The sequence below is a fragment of the Larus michahellis genome, chromosome 2 (assembly GCF_964199755.1).
Source record: "Larus michahellis chromosome 2, bLarMic1.1, whole genome shotgun sequence".
Taxonomy (NCBI): Eukaryota; Metazoa; Chordata; class Aves; order Charadriiformes; family Laridae; genus Larus; species Larus michahellis.
Window position 1 is genome coordinate 3,794,401 of NC_133897.1, and position 22,375 is coordinate 3,816,775.

Below are 22,375 nucleotides of genomic sequence, written 5' to 3' on the forward strand. Positions count from 1 at the left end.
ACCTCCTTGAGCTCTGCTTTCAAAGAGATCCCGTTAGCACTCAGGTCATGTTGGATCTTTTCCACACTTTAGTTTTCAATAGCCAAATGCCCTGTGAACCCAACGCAGAACTTAGAGGTTTCAAGAGTTGAGTTACCCACTTGTGTGCAAGGCAGAAACAGCCATTCCTGTGCCCTGATAATCGGACACTGCAGCTACCACGGTTCCCTGTCTTTGGTCCCTGTGATTCTCTTCAACCCCTGCTTTCAAAATCTCAAATAAAACTCCCACTTGCTCCCCTGCTGGTGTTTTTGTGCTCTGAAAAGTGAGTAAACACAACATACTGTTGTGTGTTCAGCTGATCCACGCTCTTGGACTATGCAGCACGTTATCTGCTTAGTTTGCTGCCAAAAATAAGCCTATCTTGTAGCTCGCTCCTGATAGCCACGCAGAGGTAAAGTGGTTGTGGGGGAGCCTGCTGGACTCTGTTCTAGCTCCTCTATCAGTAGCAGAAATGACTTTTAAATTCACAATACTTCGATTGCTAATAAGAGTTGCCATGAACTCTGTGTTCAGAAAATTGTTAAAAAACTTGCAGTCTTACTGGTAAATATAGAAAATATGATCTTGAGCCTCTGTGATGGGATGGATGTGCAACTCATGCCATTTTTGCAGACACTTCAGATTCACGTGGCGAAAAAAGGTAGGGAGAGATACCCTTGGGTTAAGAAAGGGAGAAAGACACTTAGGTTTATTAACTTGCCATTTACTCGCCGTTGAATCAACTCTTGCCTGGGAGGTTATAAATAAACCTACTATTGATCCGATGCCTTTGGAAAAGAACTCCCATCCAGCGTGCAACGCTGATAAGTTGGCAGCTGCCTGTTCCTGCGTCCCCACGTCACATTTGTCACTTGGCTTTGGGATGGACTCTTGAGGAGTGGTTCTGACCCACCCTGTTGCTGCAGGCTGTCCCCACACCACCAAACACACACCCCTCTGATGGGTTTTCCTCCCCCCTTGCTGCTGGAGTGTCCCAACGAGTCCCTAAAACGATGCCCTTTCGCCTCTCTCCTGCAGGAAATTTAATCTCCCCGGTAAATGACACCCAGAGCTATTTTGGAGCTGGGCTGCAGAGGGACAGCAAAGCACGTCAGCAATTTGACTGGAGGAGGAGAACCCGGAGGAGGGGCGGCACAGCCTAACCCCCCGCAGCAAAGCCACTGCCAGGGGACTTGGGGGGACCTTCTGCTGCACGTCCCTGCCACCACTGGGGTTTCTGTTTTATTTTCCTGGAGGGGAAAGGAGGGGGGGAAACCAAAACCAACATGGTCTCCCCATGTCCTCTGTTCCCCTTTTCCTCCTTCCCCCTTCCTTCATCTCAGTAGGAATCGGCTTTTTCTTACCCTGCCTAGAGCTTTGTTTCTCCTCAGACTCTGAGAAGAAGACTCCAGGTAAGACCTAAACCTTCAGCTAAAGAGAAGCGGACCTGGGGACGCTGGTTTCCAGCAGAAAGTGGAGGATGTTTGTAGTAGCTGAGGGAGGGCTGAGGTGGTTTCTATGTCAGTGTTACTGTGCTGGAGTGTGTCTTGCTTTATGAAACATAGTTGAAGGTGGAGCTGAAGGTACAGGTGGTAAATCCATCCTCCTTCTGGTCTGAACCGAACGTGGATTGATTTGCTTAATTGTTTCTGGCAATACTATCAGAAGGATCAAACTCCAGAGAGGAGAAAAGAGAGGAAAATCAGGTTTAAAGCTGTTGATTCTACTTGTTATATTTTGTCCTCAAATCGGAGATAGCAGCGAGCATGGAGAGACTGGGAAAAATATGGTTCCTGTGGAGAGGCGGCAGCAAGGAGTGTTTTTAAAAGTTTTATTTCCAGGGCATAATCCCAGCACTGCTTTTCTCTTTGGCAAGGACTTTTTTTCCTCTGAGCTTCTCTGCGGTGTCAGTACCGATTCACACCGCAACCCCCCACCCTCCTCGCATTTCTACAAATGGCTCTGCTGAGAGATGGGGAGAGATGGAGCCCGACAGCTGAGGCTATTTTCGGCCCTACAGCTCAATGGGGTGGAGTGGCTGTAATGACAATGACGTCCACTTGTTAAAATACAAGGGCTTAAGTTGGAGCCTTGCTGCTAATTGTCACCAAGGGGATTCTTTGTCCCTAAGGGAGTTGTGATCCTGCAACTCCCCCACATAGGAAATCACATGTGCTAAAACTGGAGGCCGTGTCTCTAGCTTAATATAAGCAAGTTTATTTTTCCGCGTTAAGCAAAGGATTTAAGAGTTGGAATTATTTGGTTCAGTGCTGGTTTTATTTGTGCAAGGGAGAGAAAGGTACATGTGCTTCTGCATGTGTGCGTGTGGAGAGGAAACATGCATTAGTGCACATGTAACGTAGTGCTGCCGGCTTCAGACATGTAAAAGTCTGGCCTTCTAAACTGTAAGACCAATAATGTAAAATAAATCAGTGCGAGCCCACTGTTTCTGTGGATCTTTAAAACTCACCTGGCTCAAGTTGTCTGTCTGTCTGTCGTCTGAGCAGACATGGTTGCACCTACAGCTGGGATTCTGCCGTAGCTGTTTCCCTCCAGGGACTGAGTGTTAAAAAAAAATACACCTGGGTCAAGTTTGTGATGAAATTGCTTGAATTTACATGGCTCCTTTTCTGTCCCCAGGGTGGCAAACCCAGATTTTTTGTTTTCTTCCTCTATTTGCCTCCTGCCCCATGGAGCAGGAATGAGCATCACTGTACGCTGAGACCTCCCCTGTGCTGTAGTCTTTTCTTACACATTGTCAGAGCAGCCTGGGTGCCTTTAGGCTCAGAAAAATAAAAGGAAAAGATGTTGCCGTGGAGTCTAGAGGGGCTGATCTGAGCACTTTTAGTCCTTTGGAAGTTTCTGGGGTTGTTTTGTAGCTCCATCGAGGGGGGAGTCTGAAGTGAAGCCCCTGTGCTGTAGCAAAGACCAAATAGGAAGAAGTCCTTCTTTGCATGGAGCTTCTTGAAGCTACTGGCGTGTTGGTGGGAACTAATTCCTGGCCATATGGTTAAAAAAGGGGTGAGCTCTACAGCGAAGAGGAAAGTTATTATGTGCTTTAACCATATAAATCATCTAAACGGCTTCAGTCTCCCATGGTTTACATTAAGTATATACTTGCTTGGTGCTGTGCACAAACTGTGCATTTTGCTCTTGTTTCCTACTGGAATTTTCTAATGGCTTGTTTGACTCTCTTGTTTCTTTCCAGTCATTGGAAATGTTCAGGTTATTGATGAAGGATTAATACGGGGACCATGAGGTGGTGCAGGTCCCTTCCTAGGCAGCTGGAGCATATTTAGTCCTCCCCTGAAGGTCATAAATGTAAGATTGTCTTGCCTTGATCTTACCCATCTCTTTGCTGAGGGCTGCTCACCGAATTTACCACCACGTTAGCCACTGATCTGCTCTGAAACTTCCCTTCGCATCTTCCGTGGACTTTGGCTTCCTATGGAGGCAGTCGATGGCAGGGAATGCAAACAAGCCTTACTCTGGATTGAGTTAGAAGCTTATTGCAATAGGCTTAATTTATGGCAGGTACTCTGTGTCTGACATCTCCTACAGCACATGGAGATCGATCCTCCAAATCACCACAGAAAGCTCTTCCATCTGCTCATCAAATGACCTTTAAACATGCCAAAATCAGTTGTCCCTCACTGAAGTGGAATTTAGAGTAGCCCAAGCTAAGCTCTGAGTCTAGCTCCTCCATGGCAGGTACTGTTCCTGCTCTGATGAAAGGGGCATCAGATAAATTCTGCCATCTCAGATTAGTGCACGGGCACAAGTCTCTACTTACACCTGATGTAGAGACGTAATGGGCATGTAGCACTGGATGTGCTGGTGTGCATTTCACCCCTAAAGCATGGTGTAAGGGCTTGTAGGCGTCCATCCGTGCCCATCTGATGTCACTAAGCTTGCAGCTGACACTGAATACTTGTGCTATTTCAATGTCTATTCCCTGGGAGGTTCTTAGAAGTAATAGGGCAGCCGGGTTACTGCTGTTTTCCCTCAGCCGAACTTTAAACATCAAAGGAAATCCACACTTCCCATTTTGTGACCCGTCAACTTCCCTTCCCACCCACAGACACCGTTTCCTGCTGTTTTTAGATGGAACAACATATGCAGACATGCAATAATACCAGTGCTGCCTTGATTTTTATCTAGAGCTTCTGTTTTAGTGGTATTCTTTGAAAGCTGGGGACCCAGAGATGGGAGGTTTCCTGTCAATATTACCTTTCCCACCAGGAGAGGACAGAGTGCAGGGCGTAGCAGTTGGTGTTGTGGAGAAAGGCCAAGAAATGTGAACTCTAATGCAAGAAAACAAATTCCCAGATCAGTAGTTTGCCGCTTGGGCAAAGAACGGGTAAAAGAGGCTTCAGAAAATGAGCAAGCAGGCATGAGGCTTAACGTGGTGTCGGAGAGAACCTCTGTGCTCCTGATCTGTATTTGGACTTCAGTGGTCTCTTAGGTTTAGGTGTCTGCGCTCGTGTGGGCTTTACATCCTCCAGGTTTCTGATTATGCAGGTGTGCTACTCGTGGACGTGTTTGTCTTGGGAATATTTTATGAGGTGGATGGAACGGTGCTTTGTGCCCAGGGTCATGGTGGACAGGATTCCCTTTCTGACTGTTGAATTGAATTGAAAGGCTTGGACAGAGAATGACTTGTCACCCCTGTCCTCTCTCATGCCAGAGAACATCATCACAGGCTGCTGACTGCTCGGGGGGTGGTATGCCATGGTGTGGGACCTCTACCTGCTCAGAGGTTGTTGAAGGCTTTCCAGATGCAGCTCAGCATTGATGAAGCAACCTGGAGCCAACCCATCAACCAGCACAGCACGGTGAATCACAGGAGGTCAAGAGAGTGATGGCACCACCATCAGGACTCTCCATCTCCTGATGATTCTCCTGATGAACGCCACCTCAGACTAGTCCAGCAGGAACTGGAGTAGTCCAAGGTCGTTCCCAGTGCCAGGGGCTGGCTTGCTTGTCCATGGGGAAGCAGATGTAGGGCAGAGATTGAAAGCAGAGAGGAGAGGGGTGGGTAGAAGGTCTTGACTGGCTGCATCGCCATGTGTTTGTTCCTGGGCAGTGATTTGATATATTTGCATTATCTGACAGGTCTGTACTCTTGGGCCTCTTTCCCTCAAACATAAACCAGTGAAAATTTGAATGAATAAAGACCTAAGTAAAATTCCAAGTGCTGCTACTTTGCCTTCGGCGTGCTCAGAAATACCCAGATGGGAATGTGATCTCTCCTGCAAATGATTAATCACAGGGGGATTACAAGGAGAAATGTGACGCTGGTAAATGTCTGAGATTAATTGGAAAGGGCATCTGCATTGACTGGGTTTATTCGTGCTTTGTTGTCTGTCCTATCACTTCCAAGGGAGCTGTCCTGGCACTTGCAGAGAGTTACTTTTTTTCTTTTTTTGAAGTTTGAACATACATGTAAAGAATCTGAATTAGTGTAATTATTTAATAAATTGATTAACGGGTTACACTGTAGAAATATTAAATCTTGTCCTTTCTGTACGTCCACAAGCTATCCTCTCCCTCTAACTCCTAAATCTATTTATTGGCTTAATCTAATGCGAGGCATTTTATCCCATTTAAACTTATAAAATGTAGTTTATCTAGTGCAGCCTATCTGAATGGTTTGATCTGCCTGAGTTTTAGATACTTAAAGCAACTTCATCCTTGCCACAAGTTAGGATTTCGAGTAACAAGTGATAGGCCAAGCGGAAACAGCCTCAAGTTACGGCAGGGGAGGTTTAGCATGGATATTAGGAAAAATTTCTTCATCAAAAGGGTTATCAAACATTGGAACAGGCTGCCCAGGGAAGAGGTTGAGCCACCATCACTCAAGGTATTTAAAAGGCAGGTAGATGTAGTGCTGAGGGACATGGTTTAGTGGTGTTTTTTGGCAGTGTTAGGTTGATGGTTGGACTTGATGATCTTAAAGGTCCCTTCGAACCTAAATGATTCTATGATTTCATGCTCTCAGTGCCCATAAAGCAAGGGGTTTATCCCCTTTTTCAGTTAGGGACTGAAGATACAAGAGTTTGAGTGACTTTCTGATGATTGTAAAAGTAAGGCAGTGGCAGAGCAAGGAATAAACCCTGTTTTGCTTTCCTATCGTAGCAGAAATTAAAATAATACTGATGAGCACTCACTGTTTTCACTGATGCCTGGATTTTCTTCTGGCACCCTGGACACTCATAAGGGCATTAGGAGTGTTAAGTGGGAGGGTACGTGGTGAAAGTTGGTGGAGAGTGAGGTGCGGTGTAGATTATGGCACTGGACATGGGGTCTTCACCTTGCACTAGGAGGTGCGTGGACACAGTGGCTTGTACCTGATGGAGAGAGGCGAGTAGCAAACACTGCAATAGGAGAGGGAAGCTGGACCTCGAGGCTATGGCCACTGGAACGAAGCGTCTTGGAAGGATTTCCTGCACCAGTCTGCTTCAGGAGTAAAAGCAAAAGGCACCTGATGCTGCAGCTTCCCTGTGTTTTAACTGTTCTTGACTATCAGAGATACCAGTGAGCAGCTGGGGCTTGTTTGGACACTGTTTGGCACAGGAGAGCAGAGGAGGAGGATGATGCACAAGAGCTTTAGGAAGTCAGCAGCATTCCTGCTCTCACTCTTGTAAGAGCCAGGCTTGGAGAGTGCCCACCATGTTCCCACACAGCAGAGCTCTCCTCCAGGCGTGGGTACATCTCCTTTGGAGTGGGCAAGGAAAACTGCATCCAGGGGGTTTGAGGGAAGCCACTGTTTGCTCAAAGGTCACTGGCTGGCTCCCAACCAGGCAACTTTTTGTGTTTGTAGCCATCTCTGTGCTCCAGGCACTTCTCTGTGTTATGCAGAGCCTGTTTCAAAGCAGAAGTGAATCACAGAATGGTTTAGATTGGAAGGGTCCTTAAAGATCATCCAGTTCCAACCCACCTGCCACAGGCAGAGACACCTCCCACTGGACCAGGTGAAGAAACTTTGGGTTTTGTTCTTTTTGATGCAATGGATTTGAAGCTGGAAATGAGTCAGAGCGACATATGTGTCAGAAACAACTAGGGAGCAAGGAGAGATGAGACATGGCAGTGTCTTCTGAAGATGGATCCAAGCACTTTGATGACACGGTGCAGCCTGAAATTCAAGCTAACGTCTGGGAAATATTAGGACATGAGCTCTGGGTCTGTGTTTTGATTGGTAATTCTAGGTTAATGTAGTGAATGTTACTGCTGGGTTCTCCAGAGATGAACTTGAATCCCAGCATCCCCCCCTCGAGCATTGAAATGGTCCTTCCCCAAATTAGCAGAAGACTCTGATCGTCAATCAATTGACTTCAGTGGAAATTTCCACTGACTTCAGTGTACTTTGGCTGAAGGCCAAGGCGTGTATCTGTGTCTTCTAACCATTCGTGCAGCTTCTCTGCTTGCAGCTTTCCAAGTGTTTATGGAAAACACATTTTAAAGCTCAAGCGAGGACAGAGGTTGAAGGTAGTAAGAGGGAGTAAAGAAGTGCAAATGAGTTCACAGATTTCTAGATCAGTTTGAGACCAAGGGAAATCCAGTTCTGTACATTCATTGCAACTAGTAATGAAGGCAACTACTCTACAGAAAGTCAGTTGGTCTTAGCACTAATGACTGCAAGTCAATCATTCTTTGCATTGTTAGTATTTACTAAGAATGATTTTCTTTTTTTCCCCCCATTACTGTCTTTTTTCCAGGTTTAAACTTTGAAAACATTTTCTTCAATTTCTAAAGATTTTTGGTTGAATAATGAAATTTGCTTGATACCGAACAGAAAAACCAACCAAAAGTGAATTACTTTAGAAAAGATGAATTTTCTCTAAATGGAAAGGTCTTTGACTGCTTTTTATGTGTTTCATATGTGCTTTGGAGTGTGAGAGTCAGGACAGGATAAGAAGTAGTACATTTTTCCTGTTAAATATAGAAAGAAGACTGTTTCTTGCTGCCTTAGATCTGTGGCCCAAATGAAGTTTGAAGATTAGCTCAGCCATTCCATCTTCAATGGTAATAATGATTATAATGAATACCGTTTTGTGCTTTTGTGCCACCACTTTCCCAGTATTTAGTTTTAACGTCAATTTGTGTCTTTCAGTCCCCAGCAGAGTAAATAGAATGAAAGATTGTGATCTGTTATTAATTTTCATGCATGATTTGTCACATACTCCAGCAAGTACATTGTCATATATACACTGTGCAGATAGTTACTTGTGAGACAGTCTCTGTGCTGATATGAAGAAAAGGGAGGGGAGCCAAGACACAGGGAAAATAAGCATTTTCCCCAAGGTCATGCAGCAGGTCAATCCAACCCCCTCTCCCTGGTCCCACTAGTGATTTGCATGTCAACAGGAGCTGGAGAAGGGTGGAAAAAATAATGAAACCTCTGCCCAAATGGTGACTCAAGAAATGAAAGCAGGGTTTTGACCTGCTCCTACTGGTTTCTGCTGGAGGTGGGGGGGAGACTGTGAGAGCATCAGCCATTGGGTAAGCGAGTGGGTGGATTTGTGGCCAGCAGGGAAGCCAAACTGCTGTAGGATTAAGAAGGATATTTCTGTCGCGGTGACTGGTTATTATTTCCTTTCTGAGCTGCAACACGCAGTGCCCTGGTCATTTTGCTTTGTGTGGCACTTTGAAGGTGAAAAAGCACGGATGTGAGAGCAGCACTGAGATCACCTCTGAGTAGAGACCGTTCGTGTAGCTCAGACAGGAGCTGCATGAGTTTGCCAGGACAGGAGTGTCTGGCATCATGAGACCAAAGAGATATAGTAGCTTAGAGAGAAATGGACCCAAATGCGCTCAAGTTTTTTAGTAGGACTTCCAGAGAGGCTTTGAGCTGGGATGCTTGCTCTCCTTATAGAGCACTATTGTCAGGTCTAATCCTGCTCCCAGGGGGTGTCAGCTGGTGCCCAGTTACTGGTGCTAATGGCATCAAGACCAGGCTTTTAGCTGCGCTATGCTTATCAAAGTAATTGCTAGCCAATGCACAGAAAAGAGCTTCTCGGAGAATTAGGGGTAGACTCACTCCAGCAGAAGGGGAAGGACACCCAGGAGTGCTCGTAAGGAGCAGTGAAGAAGCAAGAAAAGTTTGTGTGTTTTGTGGACTTCAGGGGGACCCTGAAGGTGGTGATCCCTGTCACATTGCTCTCCAGCTGCACAGGGGTGGGTAGACTCCGCGTGTGAGTGAACATGGCTGCAAAGATTAGTGCCGCTGCTTGCTTTTGACTTTCTTGGGACACAATGGCACCAGAACTGCCATGAGCTTTAGCTTTGAACACAGCTGGTCCATGCCGTTAAACAGCTGCAGGCTGGTGCACAGGTCCCTCTGAGAGCAGCTGAGAATAGGCGGGCGATGAGACGGCTTTCCTGTAAGCCCTAAGCCATGTGGGTTGTTTTTTTGTTTGTTTTTTTTTTTTTTTGAGAAGTCTGGCACAGTTTGGATTGCTGCATGCATTCCCCGTGGCGGTTCCGTGTTGGATGCGCATCCAGCCATGGATGTGCACAAACACCCATCCCCGCCGCAGCTGTGTCTGGCCCTACACCATCTGGATGAGGCTGTATATAAGCCACAGATACTCATCAGCTACTATCACCGTCAAAGAAGCTGTGTCTCAGTGGCTGTGTTGAATAGAAACTGGGATAAAGAGAAAATATCATCAATAATACGACAGGCAGGTCTATGTGTCCTCCTAAAGGCCAACCCCTACAGGAAAGGGGTTTATTGTAAGGTCTGTGCAAACATGATTCAGAGAACAAAAGCCTAGGAGTGGGTAATGACCAGAGGGGGCAAGAGGAGAGATGGAGAATGTTGTCTAAGCAGAATTTGGAGGGGAAAAAAAAAAAAGGCAAGGACAAAGGAAAAAATAATCATAGAATGGTTAGAGTTGGAAGGGACCTTAAAGACCATCTAGTTCCAACCCTCCTGCCATGGGCAGGGACACCTTCTACTAGACCAGGTTCCTCAAAGCCCCATCCAACCTGGCAAAAAGGCAAGAGCAATGAGATACAAAAAGAGAGATGAAAAGGAAGAGGAGATGAGCGTGAAGGAGAAGGTATCTTGATGGGCAGACACATCTCAGAATTTAATGTCCATTTCTTTCTCTGCAGCTACAGAAATAGCCCGTATGTTACATAGCATTAGTGCAGATGACTTTCCTAGTGACAAAGTTGAGAAGGGACCGTCGTGTTCTTTCTGTATGAGCTGCCCAAAGACTTGTGTCTTACCCAGTAACTCCTGTGGGAAAGCAAGATACCTTCTCCGTCAGCTGTTTCAAATTATTGAGCTCAAATTTAAGAAATCTGCAAGACATAAAATATTCCAAGACCTTCTCACCCATAATGGGAAGGACAATGAAAACGTGACTGTTGTAAACGACAAACATGCTGATACCATGGAAGTGCAGCAATTCTTTGTCTGCACCACCTAATCTGCTCTTTCTTGACTTTTTTATTTCTCAGCCTTTAGGAAACCAAGATGGATTACAGCTCGTTCAGCGGAGTCCCCCGGTTCTTGACCCGGCCTAAAGCATTCATGGTGTCTGTGGGGAAGGATGCCACCTTGAGCTGCCAGATCATTGGAAACCCCATCCCAGTTGTGAGCTGGGAAAAGGATAAACTTCCAGTCCAGTCTGGGGGAAGGTTTAAAACCACAGAAGATGGGGATCTCTATCGGCTAACAATCTATGATCTGAGCCTGGAGGACAGTGGCCAATACATCTGCCGGGCCAAGAACACCATTGGGGAAGCATTTGCAGCTGTCAGCATCAAAGTTGGAGAGGAGACCACAGTAACAGAGTCAGCCCCTTATTTCATCCAGAAGCCCTCCTCCATCAAAGTAACCTTGGGGGAAGATGCCATGTTCAAATGCAAAGTCCAGGGTAGCCCCCCCCTCTCAGTGAACTGGGAGAAGGATGGGAGATACCTGCGGAACCAGGCTGATGCTGGACGCTTCCAGATCGAGTCTGCTGGGGAGTCAAATGCTCTCACTATCCAGTGTACCCAGATGGGGGACAGTGGCACTTACACCTGCCGGGCAGAGAACCTCATCGGCTCTGCCAGTGCTTCGGCTGCGCTGGTGGTGGAAACGAAGGGCTCTTCCAACCCGGGCAGCAGCAGCCACTTCGATACCAGCTGCGGCAAGACGTCATCCTTGTTGTCTCACTTGCAAAAGAGGCGGGAGGAGATCAGGAAGATGGACATCTCCCACGGGGCTCTTGATTCAACATCTTCCCAGTCTTACTCCGCGGCAGAAGGGCTGTCCAGCATCGGCTACAGCCTCTCCCGGGATTATGAGAGGGCAGCTGGACTTACCACCAAAGGGGCCCGCAATGCGACTTTTGGGACACTGACACGCATGTGCAGTGTGACGGAGGGGAAGCACGCCAAGCTGAGCTGCTACGTGACGGGTGAGCCCAAGCCAGAGATCGTGTGGAAGAAGGACAATGAGGTCATTTTGGAAGGGCGGCGACATGTCATCTATGAGGATGATCAGGAGAACTTTGTGCTGAAGATCCTCTTCTGCAAGCAGATAGACAACGGGCTGTACACCTGCACAGCCTCCAACCTGGCAGGCCAGACGTACAGCTCCGTGCTTGTCACCGTCAAAGGTGGGTGCTTATGTTTCTCACCAGGGTGGGCATGTCTGCAAGGAGACAGGTGATGCGTGTCCAAATTCGTGTGGGAGAGTGAACAAAACGTCTACAACTAAACTGCTGTAAAGGAGTGTGGATTAGACATGAATAAAGCCCTCCAGCTGTAAAGGGGGTTAAGTGCTGGAATAGGTGATGTGGGGAGAGAGTCTCCTCACTAGGTGGGGGTTAGGAAGGGCAATAAACAAGCATCGGTCAGGAATGGATGATGTAGAAATATCTGATTGTGGGGCATCTGGGATGAACCAGATCTCTAAAGCTCCCATCCCCGCTGGTTTTATGGTAATCTAAGAGATCTGTTAGCATCCTCTGGATCAGGGACAGCTAAAGCCCCATCTCACCCTCTATATTCACCACAGGGTTTAGTCAAACAGGAACGCGTGTGCAATTTAAGCAGGAGCAGAGGAAACTCCTCCCTGCAAGCTGAGTGTGTCAGGCTGCCTTGGATCCTTTGGGGGACCTACTCCAAGTCTAATTACAGTCCATCTCAGTTTTCCTGTACAGAGTGACCCACCAGATCTTGCCAGGCCTCTTCAGCCTTTTCCCAGCTTGTGTTGCGGATGACATATAGTCCTTGTATGTTCCCAGAACTCTACCAGGTCCAGGGTGCCTCTGTTTGCTGTGGTTGGGGGTGATGGACTTGCCTTCAGAAGGTCCCTCAATGCTGGTGGAGGTCAGATCAAGTTCTTCAGAACGGTGACAAAAATGCGACACGCATATTTTCGCAAAGGAAGCTCTGCATTTTCAAGCTGCTCTCCCATTTGGCGAGGTTACAGCAGGCAGTTTGCAACCCAGGCAGCACCTGTAAATTAACTCTTAGATGTAAAAGCCTTTGCCACTTGAGTGCCAAAACAGATGTTTTTGACTGGCAGCAAAACAAATTAGAAATCCAAATGAGTAGGAACAGCCTGTGTTTCACACCTGCCTTTAAGACTGTCAGATTTTATTTGCTTTTCTGGTTTCCCTTTTCTGGACCTCTCCTTTCACACTCACTGTCTTTCCCATCAGTGACTCAGTCCCCGAGTCCATCAGTGACACCTGATCCGTGGAACTCGCTGGCACTTGTCCCACTCATTGCCATCCCTTGGAGGTGCTGAGTGGTATTGGGAAGGGCATTTGTCCTCTTCCATAAAGCTGTGATTACCTCATGAGTTGGGACTCAGAGCTGAAGACCCAATCTAGCTCTGGGTGGGTGTTCACCTTAAGGATGGTTCAGGCTTTGTTACTTGCCCAACACCTGTCTTGCAAAGCCACACACCCTCCCCTCTGCTCTGCTTATTTGATTATTCCCAATGGGTGCAACCTGTTCCAAAGGAGATGGAGAAAGCATGCGGAGCAGCAGGTTTGGGAGCAAGCACCATGGGAAAAGGTTATTTATCAATGTCCATTGTCAAGAGATGCCTGTGAGTCAGAGGGATTAAGTGGAAATGTTTATGGTCTGTTTCTTTGTTATACTATACCATGTTGGGCTTTCTGACCAGGCCAAGGCTGCCATGGAAAATCTATGTGTGTTGGTTATAATTAGGCCCTGCATAATGACTCTCCTTTGTGTCAGCAGAAGTCCTTCTCAGCCCTCCAAAGGCAGCTCAGAATGATGTAGCAATGAAGAGAGCTTTTAATTCTGTTGTTTGTGCCACTGGTGATGTCATTAGCTCATCTGTCATCATATTTAAGGGGGGTAGATCATCTTGCCACACAACCTTCTCTTTGCTCAGTCGTGCAGAAGAGACTAAATTCTCTGAGCAGCCACCCTTGGTAAGCGCCTGCTGCATTGGTCTTTCTGCAGGTAACAGCGTATTTATAGAGCCTTTGACGCTGCATCCGCAGCGTGTCTCTATACACACAGGCACCAAGAAAGACAATCTTCATGGATTTAAATATGCTCTGGCATTTTGGTTCACAGAATTCCAACACAGGAATCTGAGTGAGAATATTTATGGGTCTTTCAAAGGTAATAATAATTTAAAGAAAGACAACCTAGCCCAGCATCATATCTGTAAGGTGGCTCTTAGCAGTATCTCAGGGCATAGGACTGGGTGTGGGTCAAAAGTCCCCTCTAGCTTGCCTCCTACATCCTGTTGATCTAGATCCAAGACAGAGAGACTCAACACATTTGTAAGCATTTGCCGCACCCGTGCCTTAGAGATCATTGCGCTGAAAAAAATGACATTTTTGAGCTGCTCCTAAATGAAATGTAGTGAATCAGAAATAAATCTCAAAGGAGAGACTACAGGGCAGAGTGTTACTCTCACAATTAAGGAAAACCAAGAATTGATTACTCTGATTTGGAAATGTGCTGTATTCTAGTGTCTAGAGCGGGGATAAAATCACAAGCCATACGCTGAAACATGAGATGTGAAAGAAGTTAGAAAATACTGCCCAAGAGTAAACCTTTATGCCAGGGGAGGTTTAGATTGATATTAGAAACAATTTCTTCACTAAAAGAGTTATCAAGCATTGGAACAGGCTGCCCAGGGAAGTGGTTGAGTCACCATCCCTGGAGGTATTTAAAAGACAGGTAGATGTGGTGCTGAGGGACGTAGTCTAGTGGTGGACTTGGCAGTGTGAGGCTAATGGTTGGGCTCAATGACCTTAAGGGTCTTTTCCAGCCTAAATGATTCTATCAGTTTGTGATTTTTGCCAAACCAAAGAGCAGAGAGGATGGGAGGAACACCGACTTGAATTTCCTGAAGGCTTTGGAGATGTCCCAAGGTCATGTGTGAAGTTAGTGAGAAACAGTGTACAGGTCTCCATCCTTGGGCCTGGGCCAAGAAATGTTCATCTGAGGCCCTGAATACAGTAATCAGATACTGTATGAAAAGGTTAAAGGTTGCAAACCAAGTAGGATAGAGACTGGAAAAACAGACTAGTGCTGAGACCACTTTATTCCTCTCTGGCCTGAACTGATTTTGCATGACCACTATCATGGTAGCCACATCTGAGACCCGAAAAAGAACTTGAGAAATGTGGAGGTAAAAAAGAAACTTGTAAAGCACACTTATTAGTAAGATGACCAAAGGCATGAGATGATGGAAGCTTGTCCATGCAAGCTTAGATAGCTCCCTTTGGAAGGATTGTCCGTATTCCTACTCTCACTGGAACATTTTTCTTAGGCAGAGGCAAAACTTGCCTCTGGAATAACAAATGGAGAGCCCATGAGAAGGCCAGGAATAGGCAAGAGGAAATGTAGGCAAGTGAGAAGACCAGGTCAAGCAGACAGTTATGCCTCGAGAAGGTTAAGGAAACATTGGCTTCTTTGCAAGCTGCACCTATTCTTAGCAAAATATGTGTTAGCAGGACCCACTTTTAAAAAGTAACATCATCTCATTGCTAGTTTGCTTGGTATGGACAAACCAGAAAAGCCTATGACACTCTAGAGAAATATGCTCTTAAGCCAAACAGCCAAATTCACAGCTGGTCTACGCTCTTGGAGTTTCCTGCTATCTCCATGAGCTGCTCTTGCTCCATGCTCTCTTGGGGGTTTGCTTCGCTGTTTCTATCACATGTTTTTCCCGGTATGCAGGGTTTTGTAACTTTCTTATTTTATCTCTTATTTCTCCTTCTTTAGCAATATTATTGCCTTCATTATATGCCTTAATGAGTATTTCTGCTTTGGCTAAAAACGAATTAATAGAAAAAACTGTGCAGTCAGAAAAGAAAGGTCACACTGACAGCAGAGATTAATTTAAATGACCTCTCAGGGCACTGAAAATAAGCCATGACCTGGGAGTCCAAATGTTACAAGGACGAAGCAGAATTTCTATTCAGATTCACGCCTCTGAGCTCTGGTGGAAGTAAATGTTCCTAGATAATGGTGGATTTGGAGTGATCAGAAAATCACTGTTGAGTACTTTTGGTTGGATTCTACATGAAATAGCATCCTCTTGAACTGTTCTTCCATGAATGAACATTGTGCCCTTGTGGCCAAGAAGGCCAATGGTCTCATGGGGTACATTGAAGAGAGTGTGGCCAGCAGGTCAAGGGAGGTCATCATCCCCTCTGCTCTGCCCTGGTGAGGCCACATCTGGAGTACCGGGTCCAGTTCTGGACCCCCTGTTCAAGAAGGACACGCAACTGCTGGACAGAGTCCAGCGGAGGGCTGCTGAGATGCTCAGGTGACTGGAGCATCTCTCTTATGAGGAAAGGCTGAGAGACCTGGGTCTGTTTAACCTGGAGAAGACTGCGAAGGGGATCTCATCAATGCTGATCAATATTTAAAGGATGGGTGTCAAGAGGGTGGGGCCAGACTCTTTTCAGTGGAGCCTGGTGACTCCAGGGGCAATGGGCACAAACTGGAACACAGGAAGTTCCATCTTAACATGAGGAAAAACTTCTTTACTTTGAGGGTGGCAGAGCCCTGGAACAGGCTGCCCAGGGAGGTTGTGACATCTCCTTCTCTGGAGATATTCAGAACCCGGCTGGACACGTTTCTGTCCAACCCGCTCTGGGTGACCCTGCTTTGCGAGGCGGTTGGACTAGCTGATCTCAGAGGTCCCTTCCAACCCCTCCCATTCTGTGATTCCAGCTTGCAAGACGTACGTTTCAGGTGCCTCTTCCTTCTTCTCCACCACTGCAGCCTGTGTCAGCTGTGTCTAAGTTGTCTCTTCCATGGGGCCTGGGACTCACATGTACTTGGAGCTCAGGTGACTTGAGCAGAGCTGGAAGTGCTTTGTGTTGTGGGAGACACATCCCATCTGGGAGAGCATCCTTAGGAAAGGATGTGGTCAGGGAACCATCAAACTACAGCTTGCAAAAAGCACCAGGGCAGATCGCGTCTCCGCTCCAGTTGTTCTGACACAAACCACCTAGATTTTCTTAAAGGAGGTTTGAATAATTGAGTGTTTTGAGCAAAATCAGCGTTTTTCTGTGGAACTGAAAGATCAGAAATCACCTTTCTTGCTTAACATTAAATAATTTCTAATCAGTTCTGGTATTTATAGGAACTAGAGACAGGAGTTGGTGGCACTTCTTATCTGAAACAGAGGGTCCCTGTGAGAATTATGTCACACGTAACCTCAGCCGAACACACTTTTTGCTTATCTTACAAGGGCATTTTCAGATATTATGAACACTTTTGGATAATAAGGATAGCTAAATGGCTTTACCTTCCATATTAGAGTCACACTTAACATGAGCTTATGTTGGGAATTACCTTGTGAAAAGGTAACACGTGACAAACGGGTATTTAGAAATGAGCAGTCAATATTTATGGAGTTTGTCAGATCAAATAAAACATAGTTACCTGCAGCAGCTCTTCCCGATGTGCTACAGCACGCAATATTTCTGAATAGTGCTGGGTGCTGTACAAAGAGTTAAGAGAGGATACCTACGTTAGAGAATTTGCAATGTAGATGTCAAAATCTGGCAGACTGGAGGGCAACGTGGGGTGAAAAGAGAGTAACAGAGGCCTCTGGTCTATGCTGGCCAGCGGGAGAATAAGTGTATTTATTTGGTTTCACATTTAGCTAGTTAAAATACACTGAAAGGCTAGTGCAAAGTTTAACGCTTCCTTTTGCAGAATAAATCTTCTTCATGTAAAATTTATATGGTTATATACTCCAACTGTGTTGATTAGGCTATTGACAAGGAAGATAAGCCACCTGCCTTTCCCTGATCTTTCCTTGGGATCCGGGTTGCCTGTTGATAGCTGGAGACGCTGTTTCCTCCTGGCCACCTCCCTGAGCATCTCTGACCTGGGCAGGGGGCTGGGTATGGACCAGACAAATCGTTTGGGATGCCTACTTACGAGAGCCCCATGGTCCTTCTCTAGTCCCCTGACCAAAATCAACCCCTCTGTTTGACCAGGTACCTGCTGGAGGATGTAGAGAGCATGAAGATACGTTCTGGAAGAGGAGGCTGGTGGGGTTTGGAGCCTCTCTCACATGTCTAAAGCAAAAAAAAAAAAGGCTGTGTGGTGGGTGAATCCCAGGCTTTGATTCAGTTTATCTGGTGCTGTCCCTCTGAAGCTCTGTTCAGAGTGAGATAAGACTTGGGTGCCCATGTCAGTAGGACAAAAGCAAAGTCCTCTTCAGAGGATATCTGTGACCCCACGCTGCCAAAGATAGCCTTGCAGTACTTTCCATAGCTGGAAAAGCAGTGCTGTTACTGCAACACACACAAGAGAGTCAACCAGTTCTTCTGGGTTTGCATATTTAAGAGTTTTTTCCTAGAGTAGCTTTTCTTTTTTTTTAACCTTAGATACTGCGTAGTGACTGTAAAGGGAGAGGGGTTAATGTTATGGCCAATTGCTCCAAGTATGGGAATACACTTGTGTGCTCCTCAGGTGCATCTCCTATTTCTTTTTGGCCCTTGGGCATGTCCGTGTGTTCTCAGTGTCAGTTCCAGATTCCCTCCCATCTCACACAGCAATGCTGCATCCACCTCCCAGAGGCTGGCGTCCTTCTGACTGACCGTTTCTTTATCGCATCCTCTTGCTTGTTCCCACGGCATGAGAATTACAACCGACTTCGTTCCCCCTGACTACACGGGGTGCTTCCAGAGGTGATACATGGGATTGCAGGGCAGGATTCCGAATTGCCTGTTGGTTAAAGAGAAAAGGATAATTAACACGTGGAGTGTGGGCAGAGCAGGACTGAGTAACCGTAGCTGAAGGCTTTTCAAGGCAAGACCTTGACTTGCCTTGAATTGAGATGGATTAAGGCAAAACACTTTTTAAGAAAATAACCAAGTCAACATGGTGAGTTAGAATCACCTTCCTGTTCCTAAAGGTATCATATGGGTTCTCAGTCAGGTTTTAACCTCGGGATAATGACCAAGGGAGTGGATAGCATTGCTCCCTCCAGGTGTCCTGTCTCTGAGGGTCTGGTATCTCTATCCAGGCTGTGCTCAGCTAGAAGCAATTGGAGGTGTTTATGTGACATGGAGTGAAATGAAAGACCTGCAAAACTGAATGAAATGAAAACTGAATGCATGAGTTTCCAGGGCTTGAGTTCAGAAAAGAGCAAACCAGATCAAAGGGAGCGCTGCTCCCATAGCAGCTCCTGTCCTAATGGTGGGGCAGGAGGGGGCAGGTAACAGACTCAGTTAGATGCTGATCTACCAGATCTGAATTTTACAAAATGGGGACTCCTGGGCATCAAAACTTGGATGCAGCATGTTTAAGGGCCTCGATTTTTGTTTCTCCAGCCCCTAGAGCACCGTGACTGTGAGTCAGATGTGCCACCGTGGGCGCATGGGCTTATAAATCTAAGAGAAGTCCACTCCTGTTTGACTCCTAGACAAACATCTGGCATTGCTGACTTCTAGTGACTGCATGAAATTATGAGCTGGGCAGCATGTGTGTGGTCAGGGAGAGTGGAGTCACAGGAAAAGGCTGGGAGTTGATGCAGCAGTGATTAGAAGATGAAGGCACACGTCAAGATGGGACGTCTCATGAGTGGTGACGCATCAGCACTGTCTAATCCAAGCCTGTGACATGATTGTGACACTAGCCCCACGGCTGTGACCACCGGCTGTCCTCTTCAGTCCAACTACCCTTTCTCCAGTTTAGTGCTGGGGTATCAGGATGATTTCACAGCGCAGCTGTCACTGGAATTAAACATTGTTCTCTTTGTAAAATGTCTTCCCTCACTGCCGTGCAGCTGTTTGCACGTTTGATCTGCGCTCTGGTTTCTCCCTAAGCCGGAGCGCTGCAGCTCCTTTTCTGGAGGAAAGCAGAGACCTGGGAGACTTGGGCTCTTTCTCTAGTTCTTTTGTTGTCAATTGATAAAAGCTGATACAAAGCCTTTGATGCTGGTGGGGAGAACAGAAAACTCCTCCATCAGTTACACATCTGTCCCTGTGTACACAGCCACCTCTCATCTTCCTCTGCCCTTTCAGATGGCTCAGCTGAGCTCACTTCAGCTGCAAGACCCCTAAAACACTGGTTCTTGCACCAGCTGACCAGCTCAGCTGCTCACACTCACCTGGAATTGCTGCCCTCTGCCCTCTCCCTACCAGCAGCTTGTTTGCTATTTACCCACCTGTAGCATGATTACTTTTAAGGACTTTTGCTCTGAGATGAAGTGGCTGCTGCTACGTATAGAACCAGGCTGGGTGCATCCTGCCCTTAGTCTTGTTGGCACCACTAAGCATCAGGGTGCAGTGCAGAGATGTTCGCGCTGGAGGACAAGCAGGCCACAAGGGCAGAATTTATTAACCAGATCCTTCACCAACTTGTTCACATTGCTTTGGATTAGAGCAAACTCCTCTGTGGTGGGGCAGGGACTGCAGTTCAGACTGATACTGCTTCGTTTTTAGATAAGTCCTTAAAATACTTCTGCTGGGATCTAAGAGGGGTTTTTTTGCATGAGAGCAGAAGACCTGCTGTGTAGGGCTTGATTATGGGTTTGTATGGCAGCTCAGGACAAATCAGTACTTTAATAAGGAGTGTTATAATTTAATTTTTTTCTATTGACTAATTTATTTGCATGCCTCTTACTGCAGACTGTTATAAACTCTTGTTTCTCCTTTCTGTTTTTATCCTCTTAAGAACCCTCAATACCCTTCAAGGAAAAACTGAAGGATCTTGAAGTGAGGGAGAAGCAATCTGCCACCTTCCAATGTGAAGTGCCTGTTCCCAGTACAGAGACAGCTTGGTTCAAGGAGGAAACCAAACTCCGGCAGAGCAAGAAATACAACATTGAAGAAGAGGGCACGTATCGCCGGCTCACTGTCCAGAATGTCACCACAGACGATGATGCTGTCTATATCTGTGAGATGAAAGAAGGGAGCAGGACCGTCGCAGAGTTGTCTGTCCAAGGTAAGAAAGGCTTGTGCTATTTCAGATTGGCCAAGTCTCATCTACAAAGTGTGAGATTCATGCATGAGGCTCCAGACTTGACCTAGTGAATGGCGTTTACCCCACGCATGTGTGCAGGGAAGACCAGCAGACTCCCTTACAGTGTGAGAGGAGAGTTACGTGTGGTGGGTCCCTGTGTCCCTGGCTCTCCTGCCAGGGTATATCTGGGACACAGGGTCAGAGACCAGGGACAGATTGTGTTGCTGCACAAGATATGTCACCTGGTGGGGCCCTATGCTTAAAGGGGCTTCCTAGAAGGAAAAATCCTCGAGCTGCAGCCTAACATTGTAGACTTACTTCCCTTAACATGATCCCACACATTGGATGTGTCCCCTGGTGCTGTCTCGCTCAGATGTTGTCTGATGTCCGGTGAATCTTGTCTGAGAGTGGTGCTGGCCACACCGGGAAGCTGGCTTAGCAGCTGTGGTTTATGGTCCGATGTGTGATGCAGCACCAGTATGGTTTCAGATTGGAAACCAGATCCGTGCTCCAGATCTCGCACGTCTAGACCTGTCCTCTGGTGTTTGGAAAGCTGATGAGCTGGACATGGATCTATATCCCAAGTCTGGTGGTTTAGGATTGAAGTGCAAGTAGGTGTAGATCCTGGTAGGGTGTAGGAGTCTCACAGCCAGTAGACAGGCACAGCACAGAAAGAGGCACACCTGCAGAAGGGGCCATCAGTTCTGAGCTCCCTGACTGGCTGTATGAACAAGAACCTACCCATGCAACTCCAGGCCCTGCAGTTTTGGTTTTAATGATGCTTATGCTGGTGCCATTCACATGTTGCGTGAATCGGAGACCTGTCATTGCTACAGGATTGCACCTTTCCTGACTCACTTGAAGACTGCCTTTACTCCCAGTGAAACCAGAAGAAATTCTCTGCTACGTAACTTGGTGCAAGACAGCTGAGTGACGTGCATCCATGACAAATTCTTTTTTGTATCATTAGCAAAGAGTTGAGAGTGCACATGGGTGGAGGCAGAAGGGGAAATTTAGTCCAGAAACACAGGAAAGTTCAGATAGACGTCTTTTTGTTGCACCTTCTGTTAGATCTAGACCAGCCAAACACTGTAAGTGTGTTTGGCCCCAGTAAGACAGCTGGTATTTGTTTTACTTGTTTGTGCTATGGTCCTATGGCATGTTCCATTAAAAAAGAGAGTGACTGAGCCAGGTGGAGCTCTCAGGAGGGAAAGGAGGCAGAGCCTTCCTGGGGGAGCCCTGTGCCTGCCCCGGGGAGAGAAGATTCGAGAGAGCAGGGTGGGGTTGGGAGAATGTGAGAGCTTGGCAGGACACAAAGGGCTGCAGGGACGGGGACACTGCTAAGGACAGCAAGAAGCAGACACGTGGCCAAGCTTTGGAGAGGATGAGCAGAGAATCGGGGTCTTGAATCCTACTCATGAAACGTGTGCCTGATCTCCTGTTTCATGGAGGAGTTCAGCATTCCTTCTCATTAAATAGCTCAGGGTGCTTTGCCTGGGTGAGGGCACTTTTGCCTCGCAGGGACTGTTCCAGGGCTGGAGCCATCTGTCAACCGGGGTGGTCTCCTGATGCTGTGTCCAAGCTTTCTTGTGAATAGTCACATCTTGTAACTTTGAAGTTATTCTAATAAGCCATAATCATCGCAAAGGCCACAAGTAAGTGAAGTTTATTGTATGTGAATTTCTGTGCTGACTCTAAAAAGAAATCTGAGGTTTTCAGTGTATTTTTTTATTAATTCGGGTGACTGGTGTGTTTGCCCTCTTATTTACGTAACTTACAGGTCATCTGATGGAGGCAAAATCCCAAAGACATATGAGACACCTGTCTAGTTTAAGACTGACCTACTTTAGCAAAGTTTTAATTTGAATTCCTAGCATATGCGGGCAATGAAAGCTGTATCACTGTCAAATCT

At 46.6% G+C, this 22,375-nt stretch overlaps 1 protein-coding gene across 36 annotated transcripts in view; it reads left to right on the forward strand.

Moving 5' to 3' along the window:
• The first annotated feature begins 940 nt into the window (after window positions 1–940).
• The window catches only part of OBSCN (obscurin, cytoskeletal calmodulin and titin-interacting RhoGEF), a 200,607-nt gene continuing 179,172 nt past the window's right edge, over window positions 941–22,375 (forward strand). For all 36 annotated transcript variants that reach the window (XM_074573946.1, XM_074573908.1, XM_074573915.1 and 33 more), the window contains exons 1-3: window positions 941–1,433; window positions 10,495–11,642; window positions 20,176–20,445. In XM_074573946.1, the coding sequence (XP_074430047.1) occupies window positions 10,511–11,642; window positions 20,176–20,445 (1,402 nt within the window). In that variant the 5' untranslated portion in view covers window positions 941–1,433; window positions 10,495–10,510. The remainder of the gene's footprint in view (window positions 1,434–10,494; window positions 11,643–20,175; window positions 20,446–22,375) is intronic.